This window comes from Motacilla alba, chromosome 4 (assembly GCF_015832195.1).
Source record: "Motacilla alba alba isolate MOTALB_02 chromosome 4, Motacilla_alba_V1.0_pri, whole genome shotgun sequence".
NCBI classification, from domain to species: Eukaryota; Metazoa; Chordata; class Aves; order Passeriformes; family Motacillidae; genus Motacilla; species Motacilla alba.
In genome coordinates, this window is record NC_052019.1 from 2,667,889 (window position 1) to 2,694,785 (window position 26,897).

At 48.8% G+C, this 26,897-nt stretch overlaps 1 protein-coding gene across 3 annotated transcripts in view; it reads right to left on the reverse strand.

Annotated features, from left to right (window-relative positions):
* The window catches only part of PTPRA (protein tyrosine phosphatase receptor type A), a 122,135-nt gene that overhangs the window by 18,262 nt on the left and 76,976 nt on the right, over positions 1–26,897 (reverse strand). For 2 of the 3 annotated variants that reach the window (XM_038134665.1, XM_038134666.1), the window contains 5 exons: positions 10,183–10,261; positions 9,400–9,765; positions 7,401–7,418; positions 3,546–3,630; positions 1,371–1,444 (listed from right to left, as the gene is read on the reverse strand). In XM_038134665.1, coding sequence (XP_037990593.1) covers positions 1,371–1,444; positions 3,546–3,630; positions 7,401–7,418; positions 9,400–9,765; positions 10,183–10,261 — 622 coding nt within the window. Of the gene's footprint in view, positions 1–1,370; positions 1,445–3,545; positions 3,631–7,400; positions 7,419–9,399; positions 9,766–10,182; positions 10,262–18,609; positions 18,800–26,897 lie in introns of those variants that run through there. The other variant, XM_038134667.1, reaches the window with a different exon arrangement.

Here is a 26,897-nt window from a genome sequence, read left to right on the forward strand (position 1 = left end):
GGGGGGACCTTGTGGCTCTGCACAACTCCTGACAGGAGGGGACAGCCAGAGGGGTCGGGCTCTGCTCCCAGGGACAGGGACAGGAGGAGAGGGAATGGCCTCAGGCTGGGCCAGGGGAGGTGTAGATTGGATATCTGGGTAAATTTCTTCATGGAAAGGGTGTCCAGCCCTGGCACAGCTGCCCAGGGCAGTGGTGGAGTCCCCATTCCTTGAAGGATTTAAAATCCACGTGGATGTGGCACTTGGGGACATGGTCAGTGGTGGCCTTGGCAGTGCTGCTGGATTGGATGATCTTAAAGGACTTTTCCAATCCCAAAAAATCAGTGATCCTATGATGATTAACACTCTGGGATCTACACTCTGCCAGAGGCAGGTCAGGGCACTGAGGACAAGTCAATGCAGGGGTTGGAGACCACCTGGCTTTGAACTCCAACCTCTCCCTCTCTCCCATGGGAAGCCTGGCACCACCACTGTGAAACAATTCCCAGGAGGGCGCAGCAAAGGCAGCTGCTGCTCAGCAGAGCCCAGAAAGGCCAATGTGAGGATTACCAACACAGCTGAGTGCTTATAAAGTTCACACCTCCATTTACAGTGAGGTAAGATGGCAGGGAAGGTCTTAGCAGCCAACAGAAAATAAAGGTGCTGAATTCTAGTTAGTGCTTCTCAGAAAGTGTTTGTTTTATGTGGAAGGAGTGCTGAAAAAGCATCAGAACTGAGTTTAAGAGGTCTCCTCAGATCTTAATCAGTGCCTACACATGGATGGAGATGCCCAGCTTGAGACTGTCAAAGTCAGCTCTGGCTCACAGCTCAGGGGCAGAAGAATTTAGACATCACACGAGGCTTTAAAATGCATCTGTGCATGTTTAAGAGGTACACAAATGTTTTTATAATGAAAATAAATGCATTCCCTTTTATCTCCTGGAAATGTGAGTTTGGTGTCCACAGTTAGTGAAGATCTGAGTTTTAATCTGAGACCATCCTAATCTAAAAGAGCAGGAAAATGTTTAATTACTCCCCAAAGATGTCGTGGTTTTTTTTTTTTTTTTTTGGTTTTTTTTTTTTGTTGTTTTTTTTTCCCAAAAAGGTTCTCATTTGAGTCAAAGAAACACTGTGAAAACTCAAGAGGAACGTGAGTAGTGATTTTGGAAGTGATCACCCATTTTAACATCAACCACTTGAGGGCAAACATTGAATCAGTGGAACGAAAGCTGGGAAATGAACCTTCACTCTAGGAAAGTCTGCCAAAACCATGGAAAACATGGAACAAAGGAGGTCAGGAAACAACAACAACAACAAAATAGAAATTAAAAAATATGTGCCTACAAAAACAGGAGGTGGGGGAGAGCCTGTGTGGCACCAGGTGGACTCACCTGTGTCGTCCGTCCGGCCGTTGGACAGACGGAAGGAGTTGGAGTGGCTCCCTGCCTGCTTGTATTTCTTGAACCTGCCAAGGAGAATTGGGGTGGAAAAGTCAGTAAATATCCACCAGGAAGCCCAGGTCCCCTCCCAGATGAGACCTAAGTATAGAGGAATACTGACAAAAGGAGTAGGTCACTAAAAGGTAGCAAAATTCTGAAATTCTCAAAAAAGGAAGTTATTGGTTCAGATTTTACTTATTTTCTACTTTGATCTAACAGCAGAAAAAATAAAAAGAGCAGAAAAAACTTTTGGAAGTAGCAATATCTCACTTCTTCTTTATGATGGAGGAAAACTGTTTGTACAGTTTGCTCAAAGGATATTTGCAAGACAGGTTTAATCCAGCTGCCTATCACTGTGTGAAAAAGAACAACAATTGATGTGGAGAAGGCCACATGGGAATAAAGGATGATTTTGATAACAGCACACTGACTCAACTTACTACAGGTGAGAACTTATGAACACAATCACAACCATCTAGAAGCTCCCAAAGAGCTTTCCCTTTTTTTTTGCCACTTTCTCAAGGCTTCGTGGATTAGCTGGTGGGTCCAGGAGGCTGCAGGACCTCTGAGATCCTGCCTGTGAGCAGAGCTTTTCACTGAGCACATCTGGAACAGCTGCAGGAGCCCAGAGAGAGCTGGAAACCAGGAGAAGCTTTAAGGGTGCTCTTTCCAGAGGACACCCCAAGGAGTCCCTGCTCCCTGGGCTGATCCAGCAGGGCACATAAAGCCCAGGTTGATCTGTCCTGCAGCAAATCCCCGCTCCATGTGCTGTTAACTCGGAGCAGCTGCTTCTGCTCCCTTTGCCTGAAATTTGGAGTTTTGCTGAATCATTGGGCAGAGAACACAAACCATTTCTTTCAGGGCTGAAAGCCAGGTGGGAAGGACTCAAACTCTGCTGCTGCTGAACTCCTGAGGCAAAACTCTCCCCAGGTTCACTGCTGTGAGGGCAGGCCTGCAGCCAGGAGACAGAGGGAAGTTTTCCACTGCTAAGGAAATTGTTTGTTCTTTTTTTTTTTAAGACTTACTTAATCACCAAACTGGTGAGTAAATTAAAATGTTTACTGCAGGTGAATAAAGACATTCTTAGTTCTGCTTTCAGGAGTTGGGTGAATGCTTCATTTTGAGCAGGGCAGATGCCTGGATTCTAAAAAATGGACCTCAGAAGGCTTTATGGTGCTGTAATTTCAATTACAGCATCACCTAACACCCCTCACAAGCTCCTGCCATTCACAGTGAAAGGTGCACAGGGACCATGTGGTTGTGATATTTTGTGACAATCCCTTTGCTAGGATTTTCTTCTCCTGAGAAGCTGAGAAGGCCTCAGCTTCAAGTATAAACAATTTGTTATCTGCTGCTGTGGGATGCAGCAGGTGCTTCCTCGATTGGTCAGTGTGGGATGTTTCTGCTTGGTGGCCAATCCAGGAGGCAGCAGCTCTCGGACTCTCTGGGAGTCACAGAACTTTGTTATTCATTCCTTTCTATTCCTGTCTCGCCTTCTGATGAATCTTTCTCTCTGTTCTTTGTAGTATAGTTATAGTGTGGTCTTTTTTAATGTAATATAAATCATAATATAATAAACCAGCCTTCTGAAATGGAGTCAAGATCTCTCCTTCCCTTCACCAAGTCCAGACTGCCCAGAAGACCCACGGTAACAAATGGTGACCCCAGACGTGGCAATAGAACCATGTGAGGTTTAGTACCCAAAACAGAGTTTGGATGTTGGATCCTGCTTGCTATCAAGATGGGAATCAAAGAATAACACATCGAAACACATTTGTGTTCAGCCTCCCTGGATTACTCAATCCATCATTTGCAGCCTCACAAGGAAACTTCACCTGCTTCTCCCCACACTGACAAGGCTTTAGTTCGATATACCCTGCTAAAAGTGACATTTTGAAAGGCAGAGCAGGAATTCCCCACAGGAGGAGCAGCTTTGCAGGGAAAGGAATGAGCATCATTCACCAGATCACCCCAAACATCATTTTCATTCATTGTCCTTACAGGTTTCTTTTCAAAGCACCAGCTGTGTCAGCCTTTAGCTTGGGAGACAGCACAAAAGGCTCGTTCCTGTTCATTCAGGAATTGTTTCTGTCAAACAAGGGAACCCAGCATTAAAGCAGCTCTTACCTCAACATGTACAGAACAATAATAATAAATACTATGACTAGGAGGGAGGACAGGGCCACCATCACAGCTATAATGGGAGTTTCATCTGCAAGAGGAAGAGAAAGGTGTGGTTATGGACAGTGGAAAACATCCAGAGCCATCATTTAACAGGGCAGAGCTCTACAATTTCTGCTTGAAGAACAATTCTGATGATGATATTAGCAATAAAAACATAATAAATAATAAATAGCATTAAGTGATGTTGCAGTTTTCCAGCCTGAGAGTGAAAACAAAAAAGGATGAGGCACCATGTGCCTCAGACACTCCCAGGTCAGATTAAAACCTAAACCCCCACTCAGAGCACCTCAATCTTCTCCAAGAGTTGGTCACTGTGAAATTGTGACCTTGCAATGAAAACAGTGATGGAGAAAGGTGGGACTGGGCTATTTTGGGGTTCCTTCTTCACAACTGAATGTGCACGTGGTGGCCACCAGCAGAAATTTCCTCTGTCAGCTGGAAATCTACCACAAAAAAAATCTACAAAACATTCTGCCTGAGACTTAAGGGTGCAGAGAAGTTCCTACCAGGCCCACGAGTTTGGTGTAAGGAATGTTTGGTATATGATGAGGAACTTTATATTAAATGGGTAAAAACTCTGGCCTCTCTAAGATCCCACAGACACATTTTGCTTCCAGTTCTTTGTCAAACAGGACGAGAGGACAAAGCTTCCTGCTGCACCTGGGATCTGAACCCCTCCAAGGGTGAGATGTGGTGTGGACCAGGCTGCCCAGAGAAGCTGTGGCTGCTCCTGGAATTGTCCAAGTCCAGGCTTGGAGCAACCTGGGACAGTGGAAGGTGTCCAGGGTGGAACTGGATGAGTTTTAAGATCCTTTCCAACTCAACCATTCCACAATTCTGTAATTACAGAATAATTTGGGTCGGAAGTGACCTCCAAAGACCACCTAGTTCAACCCCCTACTCTTTCCTCCCTGGAAAAACAGAGTTTGGAGAGAGGAGAGGTCAGACACCACCAGGCACCAAGTGTGACCCAATCTGGCTCCCTTGCAGAAGCTCCTCAAGGGCAGTACCTCACAATTCCCTTGCAAAAACACTTAAATTACTCTGAAACGCTCCCATCCTGCAAGACCCACAACAGATTTTATTTTTCCTTTCAACAAGCCATTTCCATCTCGTGCTGGAGGTCAGTGAATCAGTGGTTGGTGCTGGCAAATCACCCAGATGGGTTGGAAGCCAAGCAGCTCCAACCAGGGAGGAGAAGTGCCCTGAAGGGCATTTTTTTTTCAGATAAATGTGGATGCCAGCCATGCCAGCTGGGGATATTTCCATTTTCCATCAGCTCCCTCCATCTGAGGGGGCCACCACACTGTGTCTGCACAGCCCCAAGAGGCTGTAGGGCTCGACCCTTCCCCACCTTCTGTGCATCCATTTCCCTGCAGATCCCTGCTCCATGTGTCCCAGCAATTTCAGCCAGCAGATTTCCTGAGCTGGGGTTTATTTTGTCCATCTCTGAGCTACCCAAGGGCACTCTGATTGTATTTCTGTGTTTGTCCCTCTGTGGTGTGAGGTCTGGGAATGTTATTTCTATTAAAACGTGATTTTTGTGTCATGATTTCAAGGCAACGACCCAGTGTGGCAAAAAAAAAAAAAAATTAAATTATCCTGGTTTTGCATGTTTTTGTCCTTCTCATCTACTGCCCTAACGTGACAGCAACTCCCACAGCCCAAAAGGAATTTATTGGGAATTCTGCCTCCTGCACACCTCAGAAGGTGATGAGCCTTGGCATTCTCCATCCTGACACTTCCCAAAAACAAGAACAGGTTGGTCGTGGCCTGACCACAGCCAGCCCTGGCCCCTCACTGAAACTTCTGAGCACAGCCACCATCTCCATCCTGTCTGCAGGAGAGGAAGAAGAGCTGCCATGCCAAAACCTGAGGTGTTAAGTCACCCTTGGACCATTTTCTCCTGCCTTGGCTGGAGTTAAGCTCAGCCTAAGCAGCGCTGAGCTGGGCTGGAGCTGCGGGGCAGCAGTGGCTGGGGATTTGTGAGCAAGGTGTGGTTTGTGGGCAGGGGCAGCAGGATGCAGATTGGAGGGCAGGGTGCAGGGAGTTTGGGGGTTTTGGGGTTTTTTTTTGCAGCTGTTCTTTCCACACATCTGGCGGGATGAGGAGTTGGAGCTTGCCCATTGCTAATGGCCCACCCAGCCCAGCCCAGGCCAGGCAGGAAACGAGCTGGAGGGTCCCCAGCTGCTCCCTGCCAGCCCTGCTGAGCTGTGCCAACCCTCCCACAGCTCCTGTCCTGCTCCAGCCCCAGCCTGAGGGCTTCAGGCTGGCAACCCACTTGGAAAAGGGACAAGGACTCAACCTTCTGCTCCCCCAGCGCTGCAGCACCCCACAGTCCTGAGCTTGGAAGGCACCAGGAGGCTTAAATCTTCTCCTGGCCCCTCTGAGGAGCCACCAAACCCTCCTCTGGAACTTGGGAGCATGTCCCAGCTTCTGGCAGAGGTGCTTTACAGGCTGTCCCTCAGAGCTGGGTGCAGCCATGGCAGAGGGACGGGGCTGAGCAGCCCATCCCTGCTCACAGCTGGCAACATCTGCCCACAAAAGCAGTCACAGAATGGTTTGGGTTGGAAGGGACCTTAGAGATGATCCCACTCCACTCCCTGCCACAGGCAGGGACACTTTCCACTATCCCAGGTTGCTCCAAGCCCCATCCAAGCTGGCTTTGGACACTTCCAGGGATGGGGCTGCCACAAATCTCTGGGCATCCCGTGCCAGGGCCTCACCACCCTCACAGTCAAGACTTTATTGCCAATATCTAATCTAAACCTACTCCCAGTTTGAAGCCCTTTCCCCTTGTCCCATCACTCTATGTTCTTGTTAAAAATCCCTTATTTAATCTGATTTTCTAACTATATTTATAATAATATCAGCAATATTAATATAAATCTTGTCAGGAAGTCAGATGTATTCCCTTTTTTTCTTTTTTTTAATTTGCCCTCAGGAGCAGGGATGAACAATGGCAGAGAGAGCACAAAATCAGGCCTAAGGCAGGCCAGATCTGAGGGAATTACACTGAGCATTTCTGCAGAGGCTCAGCCACAATTTCAAACGAGTTCCCTCGGACCTGCATCCCTTTTATTCCCTCTGCTAAATGTGTGCTCAGAGCATCAGTCTGTTCCCTGGCTGGGTGAGCCAGGCACAGGGAGCAGCAGCAGGCACAGTTTGCAAAGCTGCAGCACCCATCAGAGCCAGATGAAAACACACAGAGGCAGCTGATTCCTCCAGGTGGGAGCCAGCCCGGCTCTGCCCGCTCCTGGAGTGCTAAAGCCATCAGTAATTGCAAATATTCTGCTAGAGATGCCAGTTCTCAGAGCTGAGAGATGGAAAAATGTCCCTAAAGTGCTGTTCTCTTACAAGAAATGGACTTGTGTTACTGCTTGCCAACAGAATGAGGAGAATAATAATTATTCCCATCATCTGCAGGATGGGTTTGGATCAAATCGTGTAAGCCACAGTCAATAAATACAATTCAGCAGCAAAAAAAAAAAACCCAAAAAGGAAATATCCTGAATGGCTTCTCAGACTTTGGTCATGCAGCTCTAGGGACATGCTGACATTCTCAGAGCAGGAACAATTGGTACCTAAGAGGACATGTACAAATAGAAATGGGATGGTTTCATTCTAGAAAGAAAAGCTCAACAGAAATTAAGACATCAGTGTATCACCAGCTCTTTTAAAGAGCTTGAGAGGCTTCATAAAAACACATTTGGAAGTCCTAAGGAGGGCTCTCTAATAGCAGAATGCTTCTGGAATTGTTTTTACTGAGTAAAGAGCAATGAGATGTAACATTCTTACCTCTTCTGTCAGAGTTACCTGCAGAAAAAGAAAACAAAAGTCTCTTAGCAACAAAGGAACAAGACATTTCAGTAAGTCAAGAAGGATCAAAGACCAAGACAGGAACAAATTTAGTAACTCTCATCATCTGCCTGTAAATCCTTCCTTTAGAACACTAGCTATAAAACCAAGATGTTAAAATGAATTTCTGAGTAAGGAAAAAGGAACAAATCCTGAGTTTTTATCAGCAGAACAAGGAGCTGAAGCCAAGCCTTAACATCAACAAACACAACTTACTGTTTAAACCCATAACCAGGGAGTCACTGGTGTAATTCATTAGCACTTAAATATCAAGAGATAACACTGGTGCATGATTTTAAGAGTGTGGCTGAGCCAAGAGTCCAATTAGGAGCAGCTGGGCTCAGGGATGGGGGCGAGGAGCAGCCAAGGGAAGTCTCTACCTGCTGGGCTGGATGTCTCATCCCGAGGGCACTGGAACAAACCTGTGCCAGGGAGAGCAGAGCCTGGCTCTCCCAGGGCAGTGCTGCTGGTAAGAGCTGCAGCACAGGGCTGGGGACAGTCCTGGTGGGTTTGGACAAGAGGAACTGCCCCTACAACGTGTGACCTTCCAGCCCAGTCCCCTTCTCGAGCACCACTTAATTCTTCCATGATAACACCAACGTTTCCTGTTAAATCTGATTTAGGGCTGCCCTAATGGCAAGGGTAGCCCTAAAACTGATTTTGTTCCTTGATAAATTACTTGGGATAAAGAAATAATTAGGTTTGATCATTTGTCCTCTGGGCTGACATCAAGTGAGAAGCCACTTCTGGTGTTGATGGTGCAATGGCCAAGGTGTCATGGCATTCACCAGGGGAGTTCACCAAAACTGGTACCCAAATCACAAAAAGGCAGTGGAGACACAAAAATGATTAATTCAGCCCCACCATGAGCAGACATCATACTACAAAATCCAGATATTAGCAGCTTAAGGCTTCTGTCGCCATCTCTCCTACATATAGGCTACATTTGTACCAAACTTGCCCCATGTATGTGTCTAAGGCTGTGCCAGACTCCTTCACTCTGCAAAGAAAGGATTTGTGTTGGGAAGGAAGCTCAGGGGTGACAGAACACTACAAAAGCTGGATTCTGAACTTCCTTCAACCCTTCCCATGGTGGTAGCAAAGACAACTTCACTGCAGCTTCAGGGGCTGTGGTTTCCAAAGATTCCTAGAGGAAGAGGGCACACACATCTCACTGAGGGGCAGAGACACCCAACAGCCAACATCCCTTGGGAAATTGGTTCTTAAGGAATATACACCTGACACCTCCCTGCATGAACTCCACCATCATCTTGTTTCAGGGTTTTCTAATCCACAACCAAGTTACCAATCCTGTTTTTCTACTAAATCCCAAGGTCTAGCAGGCACTGCCATCTTCCTATTGCAAGTTGGAGACAGGCAGTACCCAAACTGGGTCTCAAACAATACAATGAGCCAACCATGGCTGAAGAGCAACAGCTCAGCAAAGAATTCTGGTCACCTCAGCCTCATTTTGCCTGATTTTTCGCTCTTAACCTGGACTGACCAGCCAAACAATGTTTTATGGGGTCATTTTCATGATGTGCCAAGAGGGGAATGGGATCAGGATGGCAACAGAGAGACAACTCTCTCTCATCTGGACCTTTCAAAGATTGAAGTTGCCCAAGTAATGGGGCAAATTGATAATGTAAGGAGAGAATCACAGAACAGTTTAGGTTGGAAGCAAAGATCATCTAGTGCTTGTGGAGATCTTTCACTAGATGATCTTGGCCCAAAACTTTGGTCAGATAAACCTCTTCTGATCCGGGAGATCAGAAGAGATTGGAGAGTCCTCTTGTTTTGCATCACCATGGAATTGGCCCCAAAGTGGTTTTTTTTTTGCTCCATTTTGCTCAGCCAGACAAAAGAAGAGCAAAGAACCAAACCCAGAGGCAGGGTGGCCTGGAGAAGAAGAAGAAGAAGAGGTGGAGGAGGTGCCTACCATTGTGGGAAGCAGAAGAGGTCTCCTGTGTTGTCACCACCATGCTGAAATTCCTCTCCGTCGTCTCCGTCTCCGCGCTGGGGAACGTGGTGCGTGGGGCCGACGGCGTCACGCTGGGGAGCAGGGATGGGGCTGGAGGCACAGGCACAGTTGTCCCCAGGGTGGAGGAGATGTTGAGGCTGCCAGTGGTGGCATTGGGGGAGATCCTGGCGGCTGTGGTTGAAGGAGGCTTTGCTGCTGTGGTAGGAACAGTCTCTGGAGTGCTCATGTTGAGTCTGTTTGTGTTGGGTGCGGTCCCATCATCAGGACCTGCTGTAGGAGCTTTGGTGGGGCTCCTGGGGGAGGTGGGCACTGTTGTGGGTGGCTCTGAGAAGGGAAAAGCACAGGAGAACCTCTGTGAGATTCTGTTCTGTGATACTGAGGGGTTTAGATGCTGAAGATTCGTGTGACTGTAACAATAAGGATAAAACACCCAACAAATCCTGAGCGCGGGACAGGAAATGCTCTGCACAACAGGAGATACAAATGTCAAAAAAACCCCAACCTGAACAGGTGCTATTTATGGGGATGTCCAAACATGAGAGCCCCTGGAGGTGAGGATTAACATTGCTCAGAGCTAAACCTGTGGGCCCCATTCATGAGCACCTGAAGCTCATCACCCTCTTTCCAACATTTTATGTTACAGCTACGTGGAGGGCAGAAGGAATGAGACATTGAGCACATTCCCACTCACTCCTTTGATCCTAAAGATGGGATAAAAGAGAGATGAGGAGCAAAGTTTACCTGTTGTAATGTTGTTAGCACCTACACTTATCAGGCCACTTCCAAGCAAAAGGAGAAAGAACCACAAATCCATGTTGACCTGAGGAGGAAAGCACAGAACACTTATTAAACCCTCATGCAATTTCATCCCAAAATAATCCAAGATGGGGACGTTGCTGTGCATCTTGTAAAGCTCAGAGGGAGGAGTGGAAGTGTGGCTGGAGTCCCTGCAGGCTGGGAAGGATGTATGGGTGAGTTCATACAACCCCAAGGGGAAAGAACATGGAGAAATCCCAGTCCAGTGGAGCAGCAACGTGTCCGTGGATGAAACAGGGAATGGGTGAACTGCGGGAGAGCATGAGAAGAACAAGCTGAGCACTAAAACCAAGCATCTGGTCTTAAAGGAGAATAATAAATAGCTCACATAGCAGTCTGCAAGTGGCTGTGCTCTGAGCAAACTCAAAGGCAATTCAGCTGAAGACCACGGCAAAGAGCCTTGATCCCAAATGCCCCAGGAGTGGAAGCAGGAATGAAGGAGAGATCAGCTCCCCCTGGCTCACTGACACCTGAAATGTTACTGGGCAGGGGCAGAACACTCAGCTCCATTCAAACCCTGCTGGATTGCCAGTGTCAGAACAAACACTCACACATAATCCAAGAAGATCAGCAAGTTCAGGCTGCACGCCCATACTGTACGTGCTTCCCAGGAAACGTCCAGCAGAATTACAGGACGATGACATCAGTAAAATCATTTCCCCCAGCCCTTTCTAATACAAGATTTTTATGGTGATTTTTTTCCTCTGGAGACCTCAGAAAGTTCCTGAGAAATGGGTTATCATTATCTCCTCCCAAACACCTAGGATCCAGAGGCCCAGAGATGTGAGACGTCATCGTGCTGGCCAGGGCAGAGCCTAAAGCTGCCAAGGCCAGACCAGCACGTGGCCGTGGGGCCTTCCAAGGATGGGCCAACATCTCTCCTCTGCTCTGAGCCCAGAGTGGGCTTGGACACAGCCCTGCTCCTTGCCATGGGCCGGCAGCTGCCACATGACTCCCGTCCTTCAGGCTTTTGTCCTGTGTCCAGTTGCATCTCCAGGATCTCCCAGGAGAGAGCTGTGAGATCTTGCCAAGTCAACCTGAGGCGCTGCCAAGAACGGGTTTTATTTCCCTGCCCCTCTAATAGATCTTGTGTTGTTTGTGCTTCTTCTGTTTATTTAAATCTGCTTCATCTAGACCCATCCCAAACTCCGGGCAGAAGGACAACACTGAAGTCATCCACGCGCTGGAAACGGTATCAGCAATACAAGATCCTCCCACCTCACCCAAGAGTATCCTCCCACCAGCACCACCTACTTACATGTTTTTCCTCCCCCCTCCAAAAGAAAACCTGGCAAAAATCGACCTTACTCAGTGACCAAAAGGTCAGACAAACCCTGAACCAGAAGGAAACCAAGCTCTGGAGATAAGAGCTTTCCATAGGCTCCGTCCATGGCCAGCCCTGCTGCTGCAAGCAGGGCAGGGCTTTCTCCAAGGGTCCCACTGGTGTGAACAGCCAGCATTCCAGAGGGTTTCATCACCAGTTAAAATATCTGTCTGCATGAATTTGAACTGATTCAGTCCTCCTGTCACTGGTGAGAGCAACACTGGTCCTGCAATGCCTCCCGCAGGGCTGTGCTCCAGGGTGGGATGTCAGGACAAACCCACAACCAGTAGTTTGATGGTTTGATGACACGTTCCACTCATGGTGATTAATACACCCCACTCAGCTTGGTCAGACACTTGCCAGAGTCTGAGATGAGCCTGGTCTACAAAGGTTTGGCTTTGGGGAGAAAATCCAACATTTAGAAGGAATAAATTCTTCCCTGTGAGGATGGGGAGGCACAGGGTGCCCAGAGAAGCTGCGGCTGCCCCTGGATCCCTGGAAGTGTCCAAGGCCATGTTGGACAGGGCTTGGAGCACCCTGGGATAGTGGAGGGTGTCCCTGTCCAGAGCAGTAGGGTGGAACTGAATGATCTTTAAGGTCCCTTCCCAACCCAAGCAATTCCATAATTCTATGATCTTTGTACCTTTCTGCAGGGGACAGACTGTCCAAGCACCCCGCTGTGGAATCCCACAGAAAGAAGGTGCTCATCCTGACCGGACCCACGAGCAAAAGCAGGAGGAAGTTAAACACACACTGAAACTCCAGAGAATGGAAATGATGGCACAGAGATGCTCTGAAAACCTCACAAGGGCTGATGAAAGCACCAAGATCTCGTCACCACAACCACTTCCCTCACTGGGAAACCATTACTGCCACACCAAGGACACCACGGCAAGGAAAGGGGAAGACTCAGCTCTTCTGGAAGAACTGCTAGGAAAAAAGTGACCACTCGCTGTGTTTTGATGAATATTTGCACAGGAACACCATTCATGGAGGTGGATATGGCTCCTTTCTCTTCCCCCAGTTTGTTTCTCAAGAGTTCCCCTTCTTTTGGGATCCTGTTCATTTGGGATCCCCATTCATTTTGAGCTCTGTTTATTTGGGATCCTGTTCACTTGGGATCCACAATCATTTGGGATTTCCATTCATTTGCGGTTCTGCTAATTCATGATCCCACTCATTTGGAATCCCATTCGTTTGGCATTCCCATTGATTTAGTATCCCATTAATTTAGGGTCTCTATTCACATCGGGTCCTCGTTCATTTGGGATCCCCATTCATCTGGAATCCCACTCATCCCATTTCTGCTCCTGTTCTGGGCAAGCTGTGCCAGAGCCTCCCCACATGCTCCCCACACTTTCCCTTGGTATTAAAGCAGGACACAGAGGGTGGGAGCAAAGAAGGAAAAGCCATGAATCCCCTCTCTGCTCTCCATTATCGGGAAATAACCCACAAAGGACAAAAGAGTTTGGGTTTATTTCCATAAACCGTGATTGCTACATGGATGAGAGCTACAGGAGATTCCTGGACTGGCTGCAAAGCCCCTTTGGGATGGTGGGATGATCAGAGAATCATTTAGGTTGGAAAACACCCTTCAGCTCATCCAGTCCAGCCATCAATGAGGGTCCCTCCTTCGCTGAGCTGGCAGCGCAGCTCTGGGATTACATCAGCGGGCAGGGAGCTCTGAACCCCCCTTGATTCTACATTTAATCAGTTCATTGATCCATGAGTGGATTGCAGGAGGAGGAAGGGCTTGGCAAGGGGAGATAATGCTGGATTTCCCCAAGCCTTGCCCCGCTTTCGTGAAGAAAGCTGGATGCAGGTGGTCCGTGCAGAACCTGAGTTTTTATGGCTTTATTACTGTGACTGTCAGAAGGAATGGGATGCTGGGAGCATCCCAGCTTGCCGTGCACATCATTACCCAAAAATCCAAATCCCTGGAGCTGCTCCTGTGACCGGCAATCAGCTGCCAGAGCTGCTTTATCACCTTAAAACCAGATCCGGAGCAGAGAGCAAAGAGCCCTGTGCTGGGGAAGGGCTGTGCCAGCCCAGCTCCTACTTCCCAGCCCCTGCTCTAAAACACTCCCTATTCCCAAAAGCAGCATAAATAAACGCCAGCAGTTCATCGCTCCCCGCTCCTTAACATAAAAGGCCTCGAGAGTCCTACCCCAAAGCTGGAGAAACCCGAGTCTCCCTTCCCCCTCGGCTCCCCCTCCCTGCCGGTTTCGGAAACGGAGAGGAAATACTTGTAATGTTATCAACATAAACACAGCTCTTGGCCGGCTGCAACATCCTGCGAGCTCTGCAGAAAAACACCCTGACGTCAGGGCGCCGGCTCTGCCCAGGAGAAGGGAGCTGGAGGCTCTGGCACCGCTGCTCCAGAGGGTCGGGATGCTGGGCATCGTGGCTCCTTCTTTTTTCAAAGATCAGGCTTGGAAACCTTGATAATTGCCATTGGCGTGCCCATAAATATAAGATATATATGGGGTTTTTTTGTGTGTATAGATATAGATATGGATATATATGTGCACTGCGTTCTTCCATAAACTGCTTGGGATCTTCCTTATAGGAAAGGCTGGATTTTAAGCTGCAGGATGTATGTTTTAAAAGAAGCAGATCTTGTCAGGATGATTGATGCCGGAGAGGGGAGAAAAAATAAAGGAAATAATCTCTTTATATAAAGTAATAAGTGGCTTCAAAATGCCTGTGCTGGTGCTACAGGGGGGTCAGGCTGCAGGATCACCCCGCCGCGCTTCCAGAATGCAAAGAATTAGAGTTTATTGCTGCAGAAACTGCCCAGATCCAACCCGGATACAGCCGTCCACAATCAAAGGCAGGATTTACCCCCACCTCTGACATATTCCTAATTCCTGGAAAATGAGGCAATCTTTTTCTGTGTGCACTGAGGAGACACAACCTGAATTCTAACCAGCTTTCCCGGGACCCCAGAAATCCCTGCTGTCATCAGGAGGATGCTGAAAGGCAGTGGCTCGACTGAGACTGCCTCGTGCTGGCTCCAAGTGCAGTGAAAAATAAAAATAATATTCAGTTTTCCTCTTTATTTGTTGGCAGGGGGAGAGGGTGCAGAACTGGGAGCAAGGTTGGCTCTTTGAAGCAGCTCACAGTAGGGCGAGAACAAGCACGAGCATAAAGAAAGGGGAAAAAGGTCATTTTTTAATTCTTTTTGGTGGCAGCAAGCCATCAGCATGGCTCAGCCACCCTGGAAAACAAACCTGCCATTCCCTCTCCCCCTCCCTGCTCCTTTTAAATCCTGTTTGTGGATTTCCAGCCTCTCATAGAGCTGAGATCCACGGCAGAGGAGCTGGTCCGATAGCAGGGCAACTTCATCATAACCCAAACCTCTCAATGAGATGCAAAGGATAAAAGCACACATGGAATAGCCGAGGGCTGCAGCAAGTTGGCCATCACAGGGAGAGAAGAATTGAATTTAGGGAGGAAAAAGGGTTTTGTTGCACTAAAACGCAGTGACTAATTCCTTGCATGTGTCTCCGAAGCTGAAGCGAGGCCTTTGATGTGTCACTGAACATTATCCCCCACCCTCTGCTGTTCCACTCTTCACCAGAAAAGATGAATCACAGCAGCCATTCACCCTTTCTGAAAATCCATTTAGTTTTCTTTTCTCTCTTTTTTTTTTTTCTTCCTTTTTTTAAAATAAACAGGCAGCTCCACATGAGCGACAGTCCCTGTACGGAGCGGGGCAGGAGGAGGAGGAGGATGAGCCTGTGGGCAGGGCCTGGAGCTTGGCTTTCTCCACCTGCTCAACCTTCCACAAATCACTGCTCTCCTGCTCATCAAGATTTGCTCATGGCACGGTTTGGAAGGCACCTTAAAAATCATCCAGTTCCTGCTGTGGGCAGGGACACCTCCCACTAGCCCAGGTTGCTCCAAGCCTTGTCTAACCTGGCCTAGGACACTTGCAGGGATCCAGGGGCAGCCACAGCTTCTCTGGGCACCCTGTGCCAGGGCTTTAACAATCTCACATTAATGAATTTCTCCACTTAATTCTGCTTTGTGGCAGTGTGAAGCCATTTCATCCTGTCCCATCGCTCCAGGCCCTTGTCCGAAGTCCCCCTCCAGCTCTCCTGGAGCCCCTTTAGGCACTGGAAGGTTCTGAAGGTCTCCCTGGAACCTTCTCCTCTCCAGGTGAACACTCCCAACTCTCCCATTTGCCTCCAGAGCAGAGGGGCTCCAGTTCTTGGAGCATTTTCATGTCCTTCAGTTCAACAGGTGAACACACACTCATCTTTCAAAGAGTAACATCATGATATGTGCAAGGAAGGAACCCAACCCTATTCCCACCTGGATTTCTGGGCACCTAGAAATATCTGTCACAGCTAGGATAATGTTAAAATCTGCTGCTCTGAACCAGGATCAGCCTTTCCTGTGGATGTGAACCTGAGTGAGATGTTAACCCATCCCATGGTGATCCTCCCTCAAAGCCCACCCAGCAGCAGCAACGTGAGTGAAGCCATCCTGGGGGGATGGAGAGGATCACGTGTTCACCAGCCAGAACCTGGATGGAGGTTCCCCAAGCAGGTCCAGGGAGGGGATCCTGCCCCCAGAACCTGGATGGAGGTTCCCCAAGCAGGTCCAGGGAAAGGATCCTGCCCCTCTGCTCAGCACTGCTGAGGCCACACCTGGAGCACTGGCTCCCAGGACATGAGGGACATGGACAGACTGGGGACAGCCCAGGGAGGGGGCTGGAGCATCTCTGCTCTGAGGAAGGGCTGGGAGAGCTGGGGCTGCCCAGAAGGAGAAGAGAAGGCTCCAGGGGCTCATCCCTGTCCATCAACACCTGCAGGGAGGGTGCAGAGAGGACAGAGCCAGGCTCTGTCAGTGGTGGCCAGGGACAGGACAAGGGGCCACGGGCACACAGTGACCACAGGAGGGTCCCTCTGAACAGCAGGGAGCACGTGAGGTGCTGACACAGGTTGCCCAAGGATGTTGTGGATTCTCCCTCCTTGGAAATATTCCAAATTTGTCTGGACACTTCCTGTGCAACCGGATCTGGCAGCTCTGCTGGTGCAGGAGGCTGGATCAGATGACTTCCAGTGGTTCCTTCCAAAATCAATCACTGTGATTGATTTAAGTGCCTGTCCTGCAAACTTTTCCAAAAGCCAATCTGCTGGGATTGAAGCTCGTAGTGGAGTAAGAAAGCAGCCAGCACTGAGGAGGAGATCCCTACACCGTGCAGGATGCTGGAAGGGATTCATCAGGATCACCAAGTCCAGCTCCTGATCCTGAACAGGACAACCCCAAAAATCACATTGTGTGCCTGTGAGCTTCTGAACACTTCTGTGCCTGAACACTTCTGGAACTGAAAAATAAACTGATGAGGTTTTCAGCAAAAAAACCCCCCAAAACCTAAAAATCTGAGAAAAACAATAAATGTGGATGGTTTTGGGACATGAAATAGTTCCACTTCCTACAAAGATGCAGAAATGGTGACACTGGGTACCAGTCACTGCACCAGAGAATGGTTTGGGCTGGAAGGGACCCTAAGGATCATCCATTTCCAACCCCCACAATTAGTCCCCTGTAACTGGCACATCAGACCTTACTCTTCTGTAGTATATTGCTTTTAGGAAAGAATTTTGTCCCTGCATGTTTAAAAACAAGCAACTGCTAACAAAGAGCCTCCAGACTCGATGGTCTCATGCTAAAAATATGGAAGTAAAAGCTGGGGGATGAGGCTACATCCCCGGACAAAGCCAGGAGCAGATCTATGGCACATCTAAGACCAAGGCCCTCAAATCCTTGTCCATGGAAGGGCACCCCTTCCACAGCCACCACCTGGAAACCACCCGAGGTGCCTCGGAGGGAAAGAACTACAAATACAAATTATTTTCTTAATAATAATTTTCCTAATAACTCTCATAATTAGGACAGGTTTAATTCACCCTCAGCCACTCTTTTCTCCTGGCACCACAGATGTGTGATTGTGGGAATATGTGCCAGTTGCTACTGCAGAATAAACTGAGGTGGCTTGGGGAACAAATTATGGACGAGACACAGGGGATGAAAAGCTTCCTGGGCCTGTAGCAATGGACAATGACCTGCTGGAGAGGGCTTCCTAAAGGACAGAGCATCAAGGAGGGACAGGTGAGTACCAAGAGAAGGGTAAGTTTTGAGGAGAAGAGCAGAGGGAGCTGTCAGGGCAGGGAGGAGAAGGATGAAGGACCAAGTGCAAGCCTGGTCCAGGAGGAAGGTGCTGGGATGGAGGTGAGGGATGGGGGGCAGCAGGAGCTGTGCTGCCAAGGGGAGAGGGAGGTGAGACCTTCTGTGGGATGATTAACACAGATCTGCCAAAGAAACGCCCTCAGAGCTTGTAAAAACCCCTGGCTAGTACAAGAGCACTTGGTGTGCTTTCCCCACGGGATCAGCACTGCAGCCACAGCACGACACCGGGAAGTGGAGAACAACTGCCAGGGAGGCACGGGAGGAGCTGCCTCCACTCATTATTCAAAACCATTAATTAATAATCAAAACAAAAAAAAAGCCAAGGCACACAGGAGCATATTTCCTTAAATATCCCGTTCTAGGGTGTCCCCTCCTAAGTCCCAGGTGTGTACAAAGGAAACACAGTTCCCATTCCAGCTATGAAAAGGACAGGTGGATTTTGATGGAGGAGTCAGGATGAAGGATGGCTATTATTCAGCATGACAACATCCCTACCTAGCAAAATGCCTTTCAGAGAGAGCGAGCGGTGCGTGGGGAGGACAAACGAGGCTTAAAATGAAAGAAACCCCCACAAAGAAAAAAAAATAAAAATAAAAGCCCATCGTTTGGGCTCAGCCCTTTCTGCAGGACCGGGATGAAGTCCCAGCTCCACGCCAAGATTGAGCCGGGAGCGTTCAGGCAGCGAGGGCTCGGAGCATCCTACTTAAAACAAAGGTGTCGGAGGGGGATCACTCGCATGACAGCCTTAAAATCTCCTCACAGAGGCTCAGCCCCGATTCAAACGCATGCGTTCGGTCATGCAGCTTAATCTCCGTGGTTGTGCTTACCCTGAAATCCACCCGGGACACCTGTAGGTGCGGGGAGCAGCCAGCCCGTCCCACGGAGCAGCCCCCAGGGCTAAGAAAGTGCGGCGGGAGCCGTGGAATCACCGCTTTACCTGCGGTAATTCTGCACCGCTGCTCAGTTCAGCCCTGTTGCCACAGTAACACTTGTGGTGTAGCCGAGATCACTGATTATGAAACTAGGAAAAAAATCAGAGGCTGCTAATTAGGATCTACTCCAGTTCTCCAAAAGCTCCATATTAATGACATTACGATTGCGAGCGCAGGGAAAACAGATGCCAGGAAGAATCACCTCGGTCAGCACCCGTGGCCAACAGCTGGTTTGGTTTTTTTTGGGGGGGTTTTTGTATCGACAGGTCTTAAAAATTCAGCCTGCAAATTCCCTGTAAGATCGACTTGTTGTTTTCCTCCTCTTTGAGCAAACGTGCAAGACTCGGTGGAACAGGCTTTACTCTTTACATATATTTGCATGTATTAGACTGGGGGAAAAAAAAACAAGGGTTGAGGATGAGGTACAAATGGTGACAGCCAGAGATGCATCCCCTGCATCCCTCATTGACCGTGTTCCTCTGGTTTCCAGATAAACCAAAATCATGATTTTACCAGCGGCTGCGAGGGTTTATAAAGGTTTGCAAAGGAGGGGAGCTGGATTTGAAGCGTGTTCCTCCCTGACTTATGCGAGTGCCAAAAGCATTGTGAGGCACGTCTTCTGCTGAAGGTTTCGAGCTGAAAAGTCTGACTGGAGCAGTTGTGCTGCCAGACACAACTGTTTTTTCAGCACAATCCACAAATAAGACATCGGAGCGTGTTTCCAGGTGAAAGGAAAATTGCCTGACAGGTATTTCTGGAGCTGCAAGCCCAGAGAGATGCTGCCTTAAGAAGTCAGCTCATCAAAATGCCATGATTTTTCCCTTTTCTCAGATGATCAATGCAGTGAGTGGATGAAATGGTGCTGAACATGCAGGGCCAGGGAAAAGTGAGTTCATGGATTTTAGAGAGTTTATAAGAGCTTCCTATCTTGAAAGTGTCCAAGACCAGGTTGGACAGGGCTTGGAGCAACCTAGGATAGTGGAAAGTGTCCCTGCCCATGGCAGGGGGTGGAACAAGATGGTCCTGAAGGTTCTGTCCAACCTGACCCTGAGCACTTCCAGGGATGGGGCAGCCACAGCTTGTCTGGGCAACCTGTGCCAGTGTTTTACCACTCTCATTGTAATAAACACGTTCCTTACATCCAGAACCCGGAGAACAACTGGGGACCCACCTCTTTATCCCCTGCTTTGAGGTGGAAAATAAGTGAGAATAATTTTTTTTCTCCAGCAACATCACCTAAAGCCTTGAAAGCACAGTCCCCCACTCACAACTGCACAAAGCAATTTCTTCTCCCACTCATCAGCAATACTGAGGAAGTGTTAGATGGAGTGTTAATTACCTATAAATGTGATTTATTAGCTGGAAACACAAGACGCCCACCAACCATCACACAGAAGCAACGGGCCAAGCACGAGAGCACCCAGTCCTGGGCAGATAACAAATTAATACAACCAGTGGGATTCAGCTGCATTTGATGGTTTAGTTGGAGGCATTATTTCCAACCTTTTAATAGGCTTATTTACAGGAATTAGCCCTTTAATGCTGTGTGCTCGTGTATCCAGGGCAGTATAAGCTGGCTGGATGCGACCACAGAGAGAACATCTGCTTTTGTGAGCATTTAGGGAAATTATTGCCAATTATATGGATGGCAGGTGAGGGCAGCTGGGGAGGGAGGATCTGCCAGGAGGGATGAGGAGCCTTGCTAGAAGCTGATGTGAGCAGGAAGTGCCCTTGGAACATAAATATCTGAGCAAAAAGGAGCTGCTGTCCAGAGAGCCACCAAAATACCCTCAGCAAGGAAAGGATTTCCAAGGCCTGCAGAGTTTAGGGGTGATCCCTGTATCAAGGGAAATACAGGTTGGATATCAGGAAAAAAGTTTTTCACAGAAAGAGTGATAAAGTTCTGGAATCTGCCTGGGGAGGTGGTGGAGTCACCATCCCTGGGTGTGTTTAACAAAGCCTGGATGTGGCACTGGGTGCCAGGGTTGAGTTGAGCTGTGGGGGCTGGGTTGGACTCGATGATCTTGAAGGTCTCTTCCAATCCCTGTTATCATTCACACTGTCAGCATTTTGAGCACCTCAGTCTCCCAAATATTTCTTCTCATCAGACCATGCTCCTGAAAGATGACCACACCCTGTGCTTGCCTCCAGTGGCTCTATTTCCACCTTTATCTTTCTTTCTTTTTTCTATCTGTTTTCCATCAATTTTTCTAATCTGCCTTTTCTTCACCTTTCCATCTCCCATGCCCAAGAGGGGTGTCCTTATTTAAAGCAAAGTGATGCTGCAGGAAAGGTCACAGAGCCGAACCAAGCTGGGCACCTTCTGTCATTGCTACTGCTATAAACACATCACGTAAAAATGTATTTATGGGTGCGACCAGAAGGTCAAGGGAGGGGATTCTGCCTCCAGTGCTGTGTCCAGCTCTGGGATCCCCAGCATCAGGAGGACTTGGAGCTGCTGGAGCAAATCCAGAGGAGGCCACGGAGATGCTCCAAGGGCTGGAGCCAGGCTGGGAGAGCTGGGGGTGTTCACATGGAAAAGGCTGCAGGGAGAGCTCAGAGCCCCTTCCAGGACCTAAAGGGGCTCCAGAAGAGCTGGAGAGGGATTGGGAACAAGGGATGGAGGGACAGGACACAGGGAATGGCTTCTGACTGCCAGAGGTCAGGGATGGATGGGATATTGGGAAGGAATTGTTCCCTGGGAGGGTGAGGATGCCCTGGCACAGGGTGCCCAGAGAAGCTGTGGCTGCCCCTGCATCTCTGGAAGTGCCCAAGGCCAGGCTGGATGGGGCTTGGAGCACCCTGGGATAGTGGAAGGCGTCCCTGCCCATAGCAGGGGGGTGGAACTGGATGATCTTTAAGCTTCCCTCCAACCCAAACCATCCTGTGATTCTGTGTTTCTGAGATTTATATACCTATAAACCCATTATAAACCTGATATAATACAGCTACTACAAATTATGTATAGATTTTGCTATAAACCTACCGTAAACCCAATATCACTGCAATAAACATATTTCCTGCTGACTCAAGATTGTAAGAACTAGTCCTCAACACCATGGTGGGTACAAGCCCCTGCTGGTACCAACACAAAACCTCACGTTCAGCAGTTCTGAAAAATATATAACTAAATGCAGCTTCTTATCTTTGAAGTGATTAACCAACATCCTGGGACGACTGACTTTTAGCCCTCCCATGTTATTCACAATTCATCCTCTATTTTCATCTCCCCAACAAAAGGCTGAACTCAACTGTATTATTGTCAGCCAGGGCTTTTATCTCCAGCCTTTGGAGCGGTCAAGGCATGGCACAGAACAATGGCTCTCGCAGGAGAACAAATACAATCTGAACAGAAATACCCTGTTGCTAAGGTCTAAACCAGCCTTTTTTTTGGGTAGCTGGGAATCCCAGAGCACCCTATACAAAAAAAACAAAAAAAACCCCAAACAAAACAAAAAACCCAAACAACAACAACAACAAATGGAGAATTAGGACTCGGATAGGGAAAGTAACCTGACATTCAGCACTGCTCTGCTCTTCCCTTCAGGATGGCATTTAAAATTAGAGTGTCACATAAAACCAAGCAAAACGAAAGCTGAAGTTGGAGAAGCAAGCCCAGAGGTCCATGGAGATGTTGGGGTCGTCCAGATGGGACCTCCTCTCCAGGAAAGCCCCGGCCCAAACCACAATGATTTCTCTTGTGAAATCCACCCCAAAAGCAACCGCAGAGCAGCCATGTGTGGTTTCCACATCCTCAGCCAAGGGAGCAGCACCTGCTTCTGCTTTTGGGGTTCAGCAGAGAAATGCTCCTACCCAGCAGTGGCTGGGCAAGGAACTGGGTCTGGCTGTGGTGTCCTCCCCACTAAACACAAGGGTTTCCAGCAGCAACGTGGCTCTGGGGTCAGGAGGAGCACAACTGAGAGCCCTGGCAAGGTGGGATACTGGGTGAGGGGACAGCAGAGCCATGGTGGTCCACAGAGGCCACCAGCCTCCATGACCAGCCCGTCTTCCTCCCCTCTAGATGGAGCTGCAGGAGAAGCCTGAAGTCCCTCCCTAAAGTGAAGGTGGATGCACCCCATCATCTCCAAGAACAGAACCACAGAATCATGGAATGGTTTGGGTTGGAAGGGACCTTAGAGACCATCCAGTTCCACCCTCCTGCCATGGGCAGGGACACCTTCCACTAGCCCAGGATGCTCCAAGCCCTGACCAACCTGGCCTCGTCCAGGGATCCAGGGGCAGCCACAGCTTCTCTGGGCACCCTGTGCCAAGGCCTCACCATCCTCATCTTCTCAATATCCAACCCTGCCCTTTGTAGCTTTGCAGCCATTCCCCTTTGTCCTGTCACCTGCAGCTCAGTGCTGGAAAAGACAACAAGTTCCTGAGGCAATTTCATTATTATCAGTTTAATTATTCCATCCTGCCACCTACCAGTAAAACTCCCATCAGGGCAAACCAAAAATACACAGAGCCCCCCAAAATAAATCATGCTCCCATCCTTTGGTGAGGCAATCCTGTGCTGAAAACCTGCTCAAAAGCCTGGAAGAGCTGCTGGGCTCGGGGGCACCACAGAGGCAGCAGCTGCCGGCAGGAACAGCTCCTCTGGAGTGTTTGGAGACTGTGTTTGCACTGCGATCACAAATATTTTTGGACACACGTAGGCAGCAGGGAAGAGAATGAACCGTGGCCATTTCATGTGCAAAACAAATACAGAGAGGGAATTTCAAGTCTCCTTGATGACAGCAGAGCCTGGACGCGTATGAAAGAGACAGCAGAGTCAAGGTAAGGCTGGATTCAGTTTTTTATGACCCATTTTGCTTTTTTCCCCAATAAACAAGGTCTCCCCGAGCAGCCATTAAACATCACCATTTGTCACTTAGATTTTAGTGATATGAAAATAAACATTAAGAGGCTACGACAGAGCTCAAATCCCCCTGCGTTCGGCACCTAAGCCAAACAAAATTATGCCGAATTAAATTCATTTCCATCCCATGCAGAAGGACAGAGCCCTCCACTCAGGTTAAATCATTCCAACAGCAATGAAGACGACAGCACCCGAGACATCCCCATCCTTGAAAGTCCTTGCTGTTCCTTTCAAAAGGCTTTGAAAAGCAGCCTTCCTACAAAAACACCCATTTCCATCACGCCCTGGATAGGAACATAATACACAGAAGGCTCCTCAGTGTTGCTGTTAAATAAGAGACCCCCCAAACCAGGCATTAAATGGTACAGGAGCTGCCACACAACAGAGAGGGCTTTCTGTGCCTGCAGGGACACAACACAAAGTCTGTTGCTCCAGACCAGGACGGTGTTTGGCAGCGCAAGGGCCCAGCCTGACAAACTCATCTCGTTTTTACAGGGTCATGGCATGGGTTGGGTTGGAAGGGACCTTAAAGACCATTCAGTTTCACCTCCTTGACATGGACAGGGGCACCTTCCACTAGACCAAGTTGCTCCAACTTGGTCTTTAACATTTCCAGAGATCCGGGGGCAGCCACAGCTTCTCTGGGCACCCTGTGCCAGGGCTCACCACCCTCAGAAGGAACAATTCCTTCCCAATATCCCATCCAACCCTGACCTCTGGTACTAGGGAACCATTCCCTGTGTCCTGTCCCTCCATCCCTTGTTCCCAGTCTCTCTCCTTGTTCCCAGTCTCTCTCCAGCTCTCCTGGAGCCCCTTTAGGTCCTGGAAGGGGCTCTGAGGTCTCCCCAGGAACCTTCTCCTCTCCAGGTGAGCACCCCCAGCTCTTCCACTCTGGCTCCAGCCCTTGGAGCATCTCCTGGACTCCTCTGGATTTGCTCCAGCAGCTTCATGTCCTTCCTGTTCTGAGGATGCCAGAGCTGGACACAGCACTGGAGGTGCAGCATCTTGAGAGCAGAGTCCCCTCCCTTGACCTGCTAGCCACCCTTCTTTGGACACAGCCTGATTCTATTTCTGGGCTGTGAGCTGGCTCATTTTCCACCCACCAGCAGCCCGAAATCCTTCTGGGCAGGGCTGCTCTCAATCCTTTCATCCCCCAGTCTGTTCTGATCCTGGGAATGCCGCAACCCAGGCACAGGACCTTACACTTGGCCTCGTTTAAGCTCGTGAGGATCACAAGGCCCCTGTTCCCCAGCCTGCCAAGGTCCCTCAGCATGGCATCCTGTCCCTCACCCTAATCACCTGCACCTCTCAGCTTGGTGCCATCATTTCTGACTCCCTGCCATGCACCCTGAGGCCATCCTGGCTCAAATCCTCCCTGCTGGCCTTAGTCCAAACCAAATCCAGTCCCATCCTTCAGTGACACACATCTCCAAGCCATGCCCTGTCCCAAATCAGACATTCCTGGATGATTATCTATGGGAGTGGTTCATCCTACATGGGTGCTGTTGTACCCCAAGCCATCCTGTGCTTGCACAGCAGTGGGGGAAGACCTCCTTCAATCCTTCCATAACCAAATGAAGGGATGTTCCAAAGAGGAGGGAGAAAAGGAGAAGATGTCATTTTGGGAGGTGCAAAAGGCTTAAAACCAAAACCCTACAGATGGAAAAGGGGCAACATGTAATACATAGACAAAGCAATAGGGATGTTATGAGCAGTCAGTTCATTACAGGGTTATTTTTGGACACAGCAGTGCTGGGTTCATGGTTGGATTCAATGATCTGAGAGGACTTTCCCAACCTAAATAAATCTATGATTCTACTTCTACCTTAATAGCACCCTCATGTTAGGGCACTGTTCTCAAAGGAACCATCTCCACATAATTTCAGAGATCCAGATGTGATTTCCAGAAGTGCTTGAACTTAAATATGAACCAACCAGCCTTTACTCCTCTGTGGAGTACTTTCCTCTACTCCTCTCCCCTACAGGAATCCCACGGGTTCTGGGTGTGATCTGTCTGCTTTTAAAACCCAAGTTTGCCAGATGTTATGGGATCTCTTTATATCCTCCGTACATCCCTGATGCTCCAGTGTACAAATGTGTGTGCAATTACACATTTGGATGCTGTCTGCTCGCCACCTCCCACCCTGGGAGCTGTAGGAAAGGCACACCTGGAGTCTTTGGAAAACACGGTGCCATCTCCATTCTCTGTTAATGAATTATCTCATGAGCAGCGCAAGGGATTAACTTTGCTGAGGGAAAGCCTGGTATCTCCACCACCACTTTGCAGAGGAGGAAGACAAAGGATTCCTGAGTGGAATTCTGACTGCCTCCTGCTCCAAAGCAGTGAAGATGACAGGCACAGCTCAGCCTCTAAAGCAGATTTTGCACCATTGGAAAAGACTGAAGGGGAGAGAGCACAGGAAAAGCAGGGCAACCCCTGCTCTCTCCAGGTGGCCTTTCCTGGCAGCAGCAGGACATTTCAGGTGTGGGATACTCCTAAAGCACCTGGAGGAACCAGTTATTCATGGCAGAAGCTGAGACATCATTGAGAGTCAAGGAGGGAACACCAGCAGTGGGGTGACTTTTAATGCTTGCTGGCGTGGACTGGAATTACCATTAATGAGTTTGAAATGAAAGGCCACCCATCCCAACTGACACCCCAACACATCTCTGGCTGTGACATCGATGCAGGGCCAGAATCAACCCAACACCATCTTCCCCATGACCTATCTGGACACAGAGATAAGATCCCCAAAAACACCTCACAAGATCCAGCCTGGTGGCACTGCCATGGGCTGTTTTTTATCCCCACCACGGATTCTCCCCCTGCTCCCCAAAGAGGACCCTTTGAGGGACAGGACAAGCTGTAACACATCTCTGAAAGCTGCTTCAGTACCAAGGGAAAGACCTGGAAGGGAAGAAAAGTTTCAGGTGATTTGGTTGAAGGATGCAGCTGTTGCTGAGCAGCTTTAACTCCTCTCATCCCAGATTAGCTCCTCAGATTTTACCAGGACCTTTCCAGATGTTCCACTCGCTGGAACGATGCCACGTTTGTGTGTCAGACTAAACATCTGTGCTTTTAAGCCTGGGATTTTCAGATCAGACCAATGTGTTTGGAGGGGGAAAACAACAACACAAACTGTCTGTAAGGGGAGTTCCATTGAACAGAGCCACCATTATTTCTTCCTCCCCATCCCCCACGTGACCCCTCCTCCCTCCACAGGCAAAGCTTTTCAACAGATTTCAGGAAAATGTGGAGAAAAACAATATTGTACATTTTCTGTGGTCAGTCTTTTCCTGTTAAGTCAGAGAGGAGCTA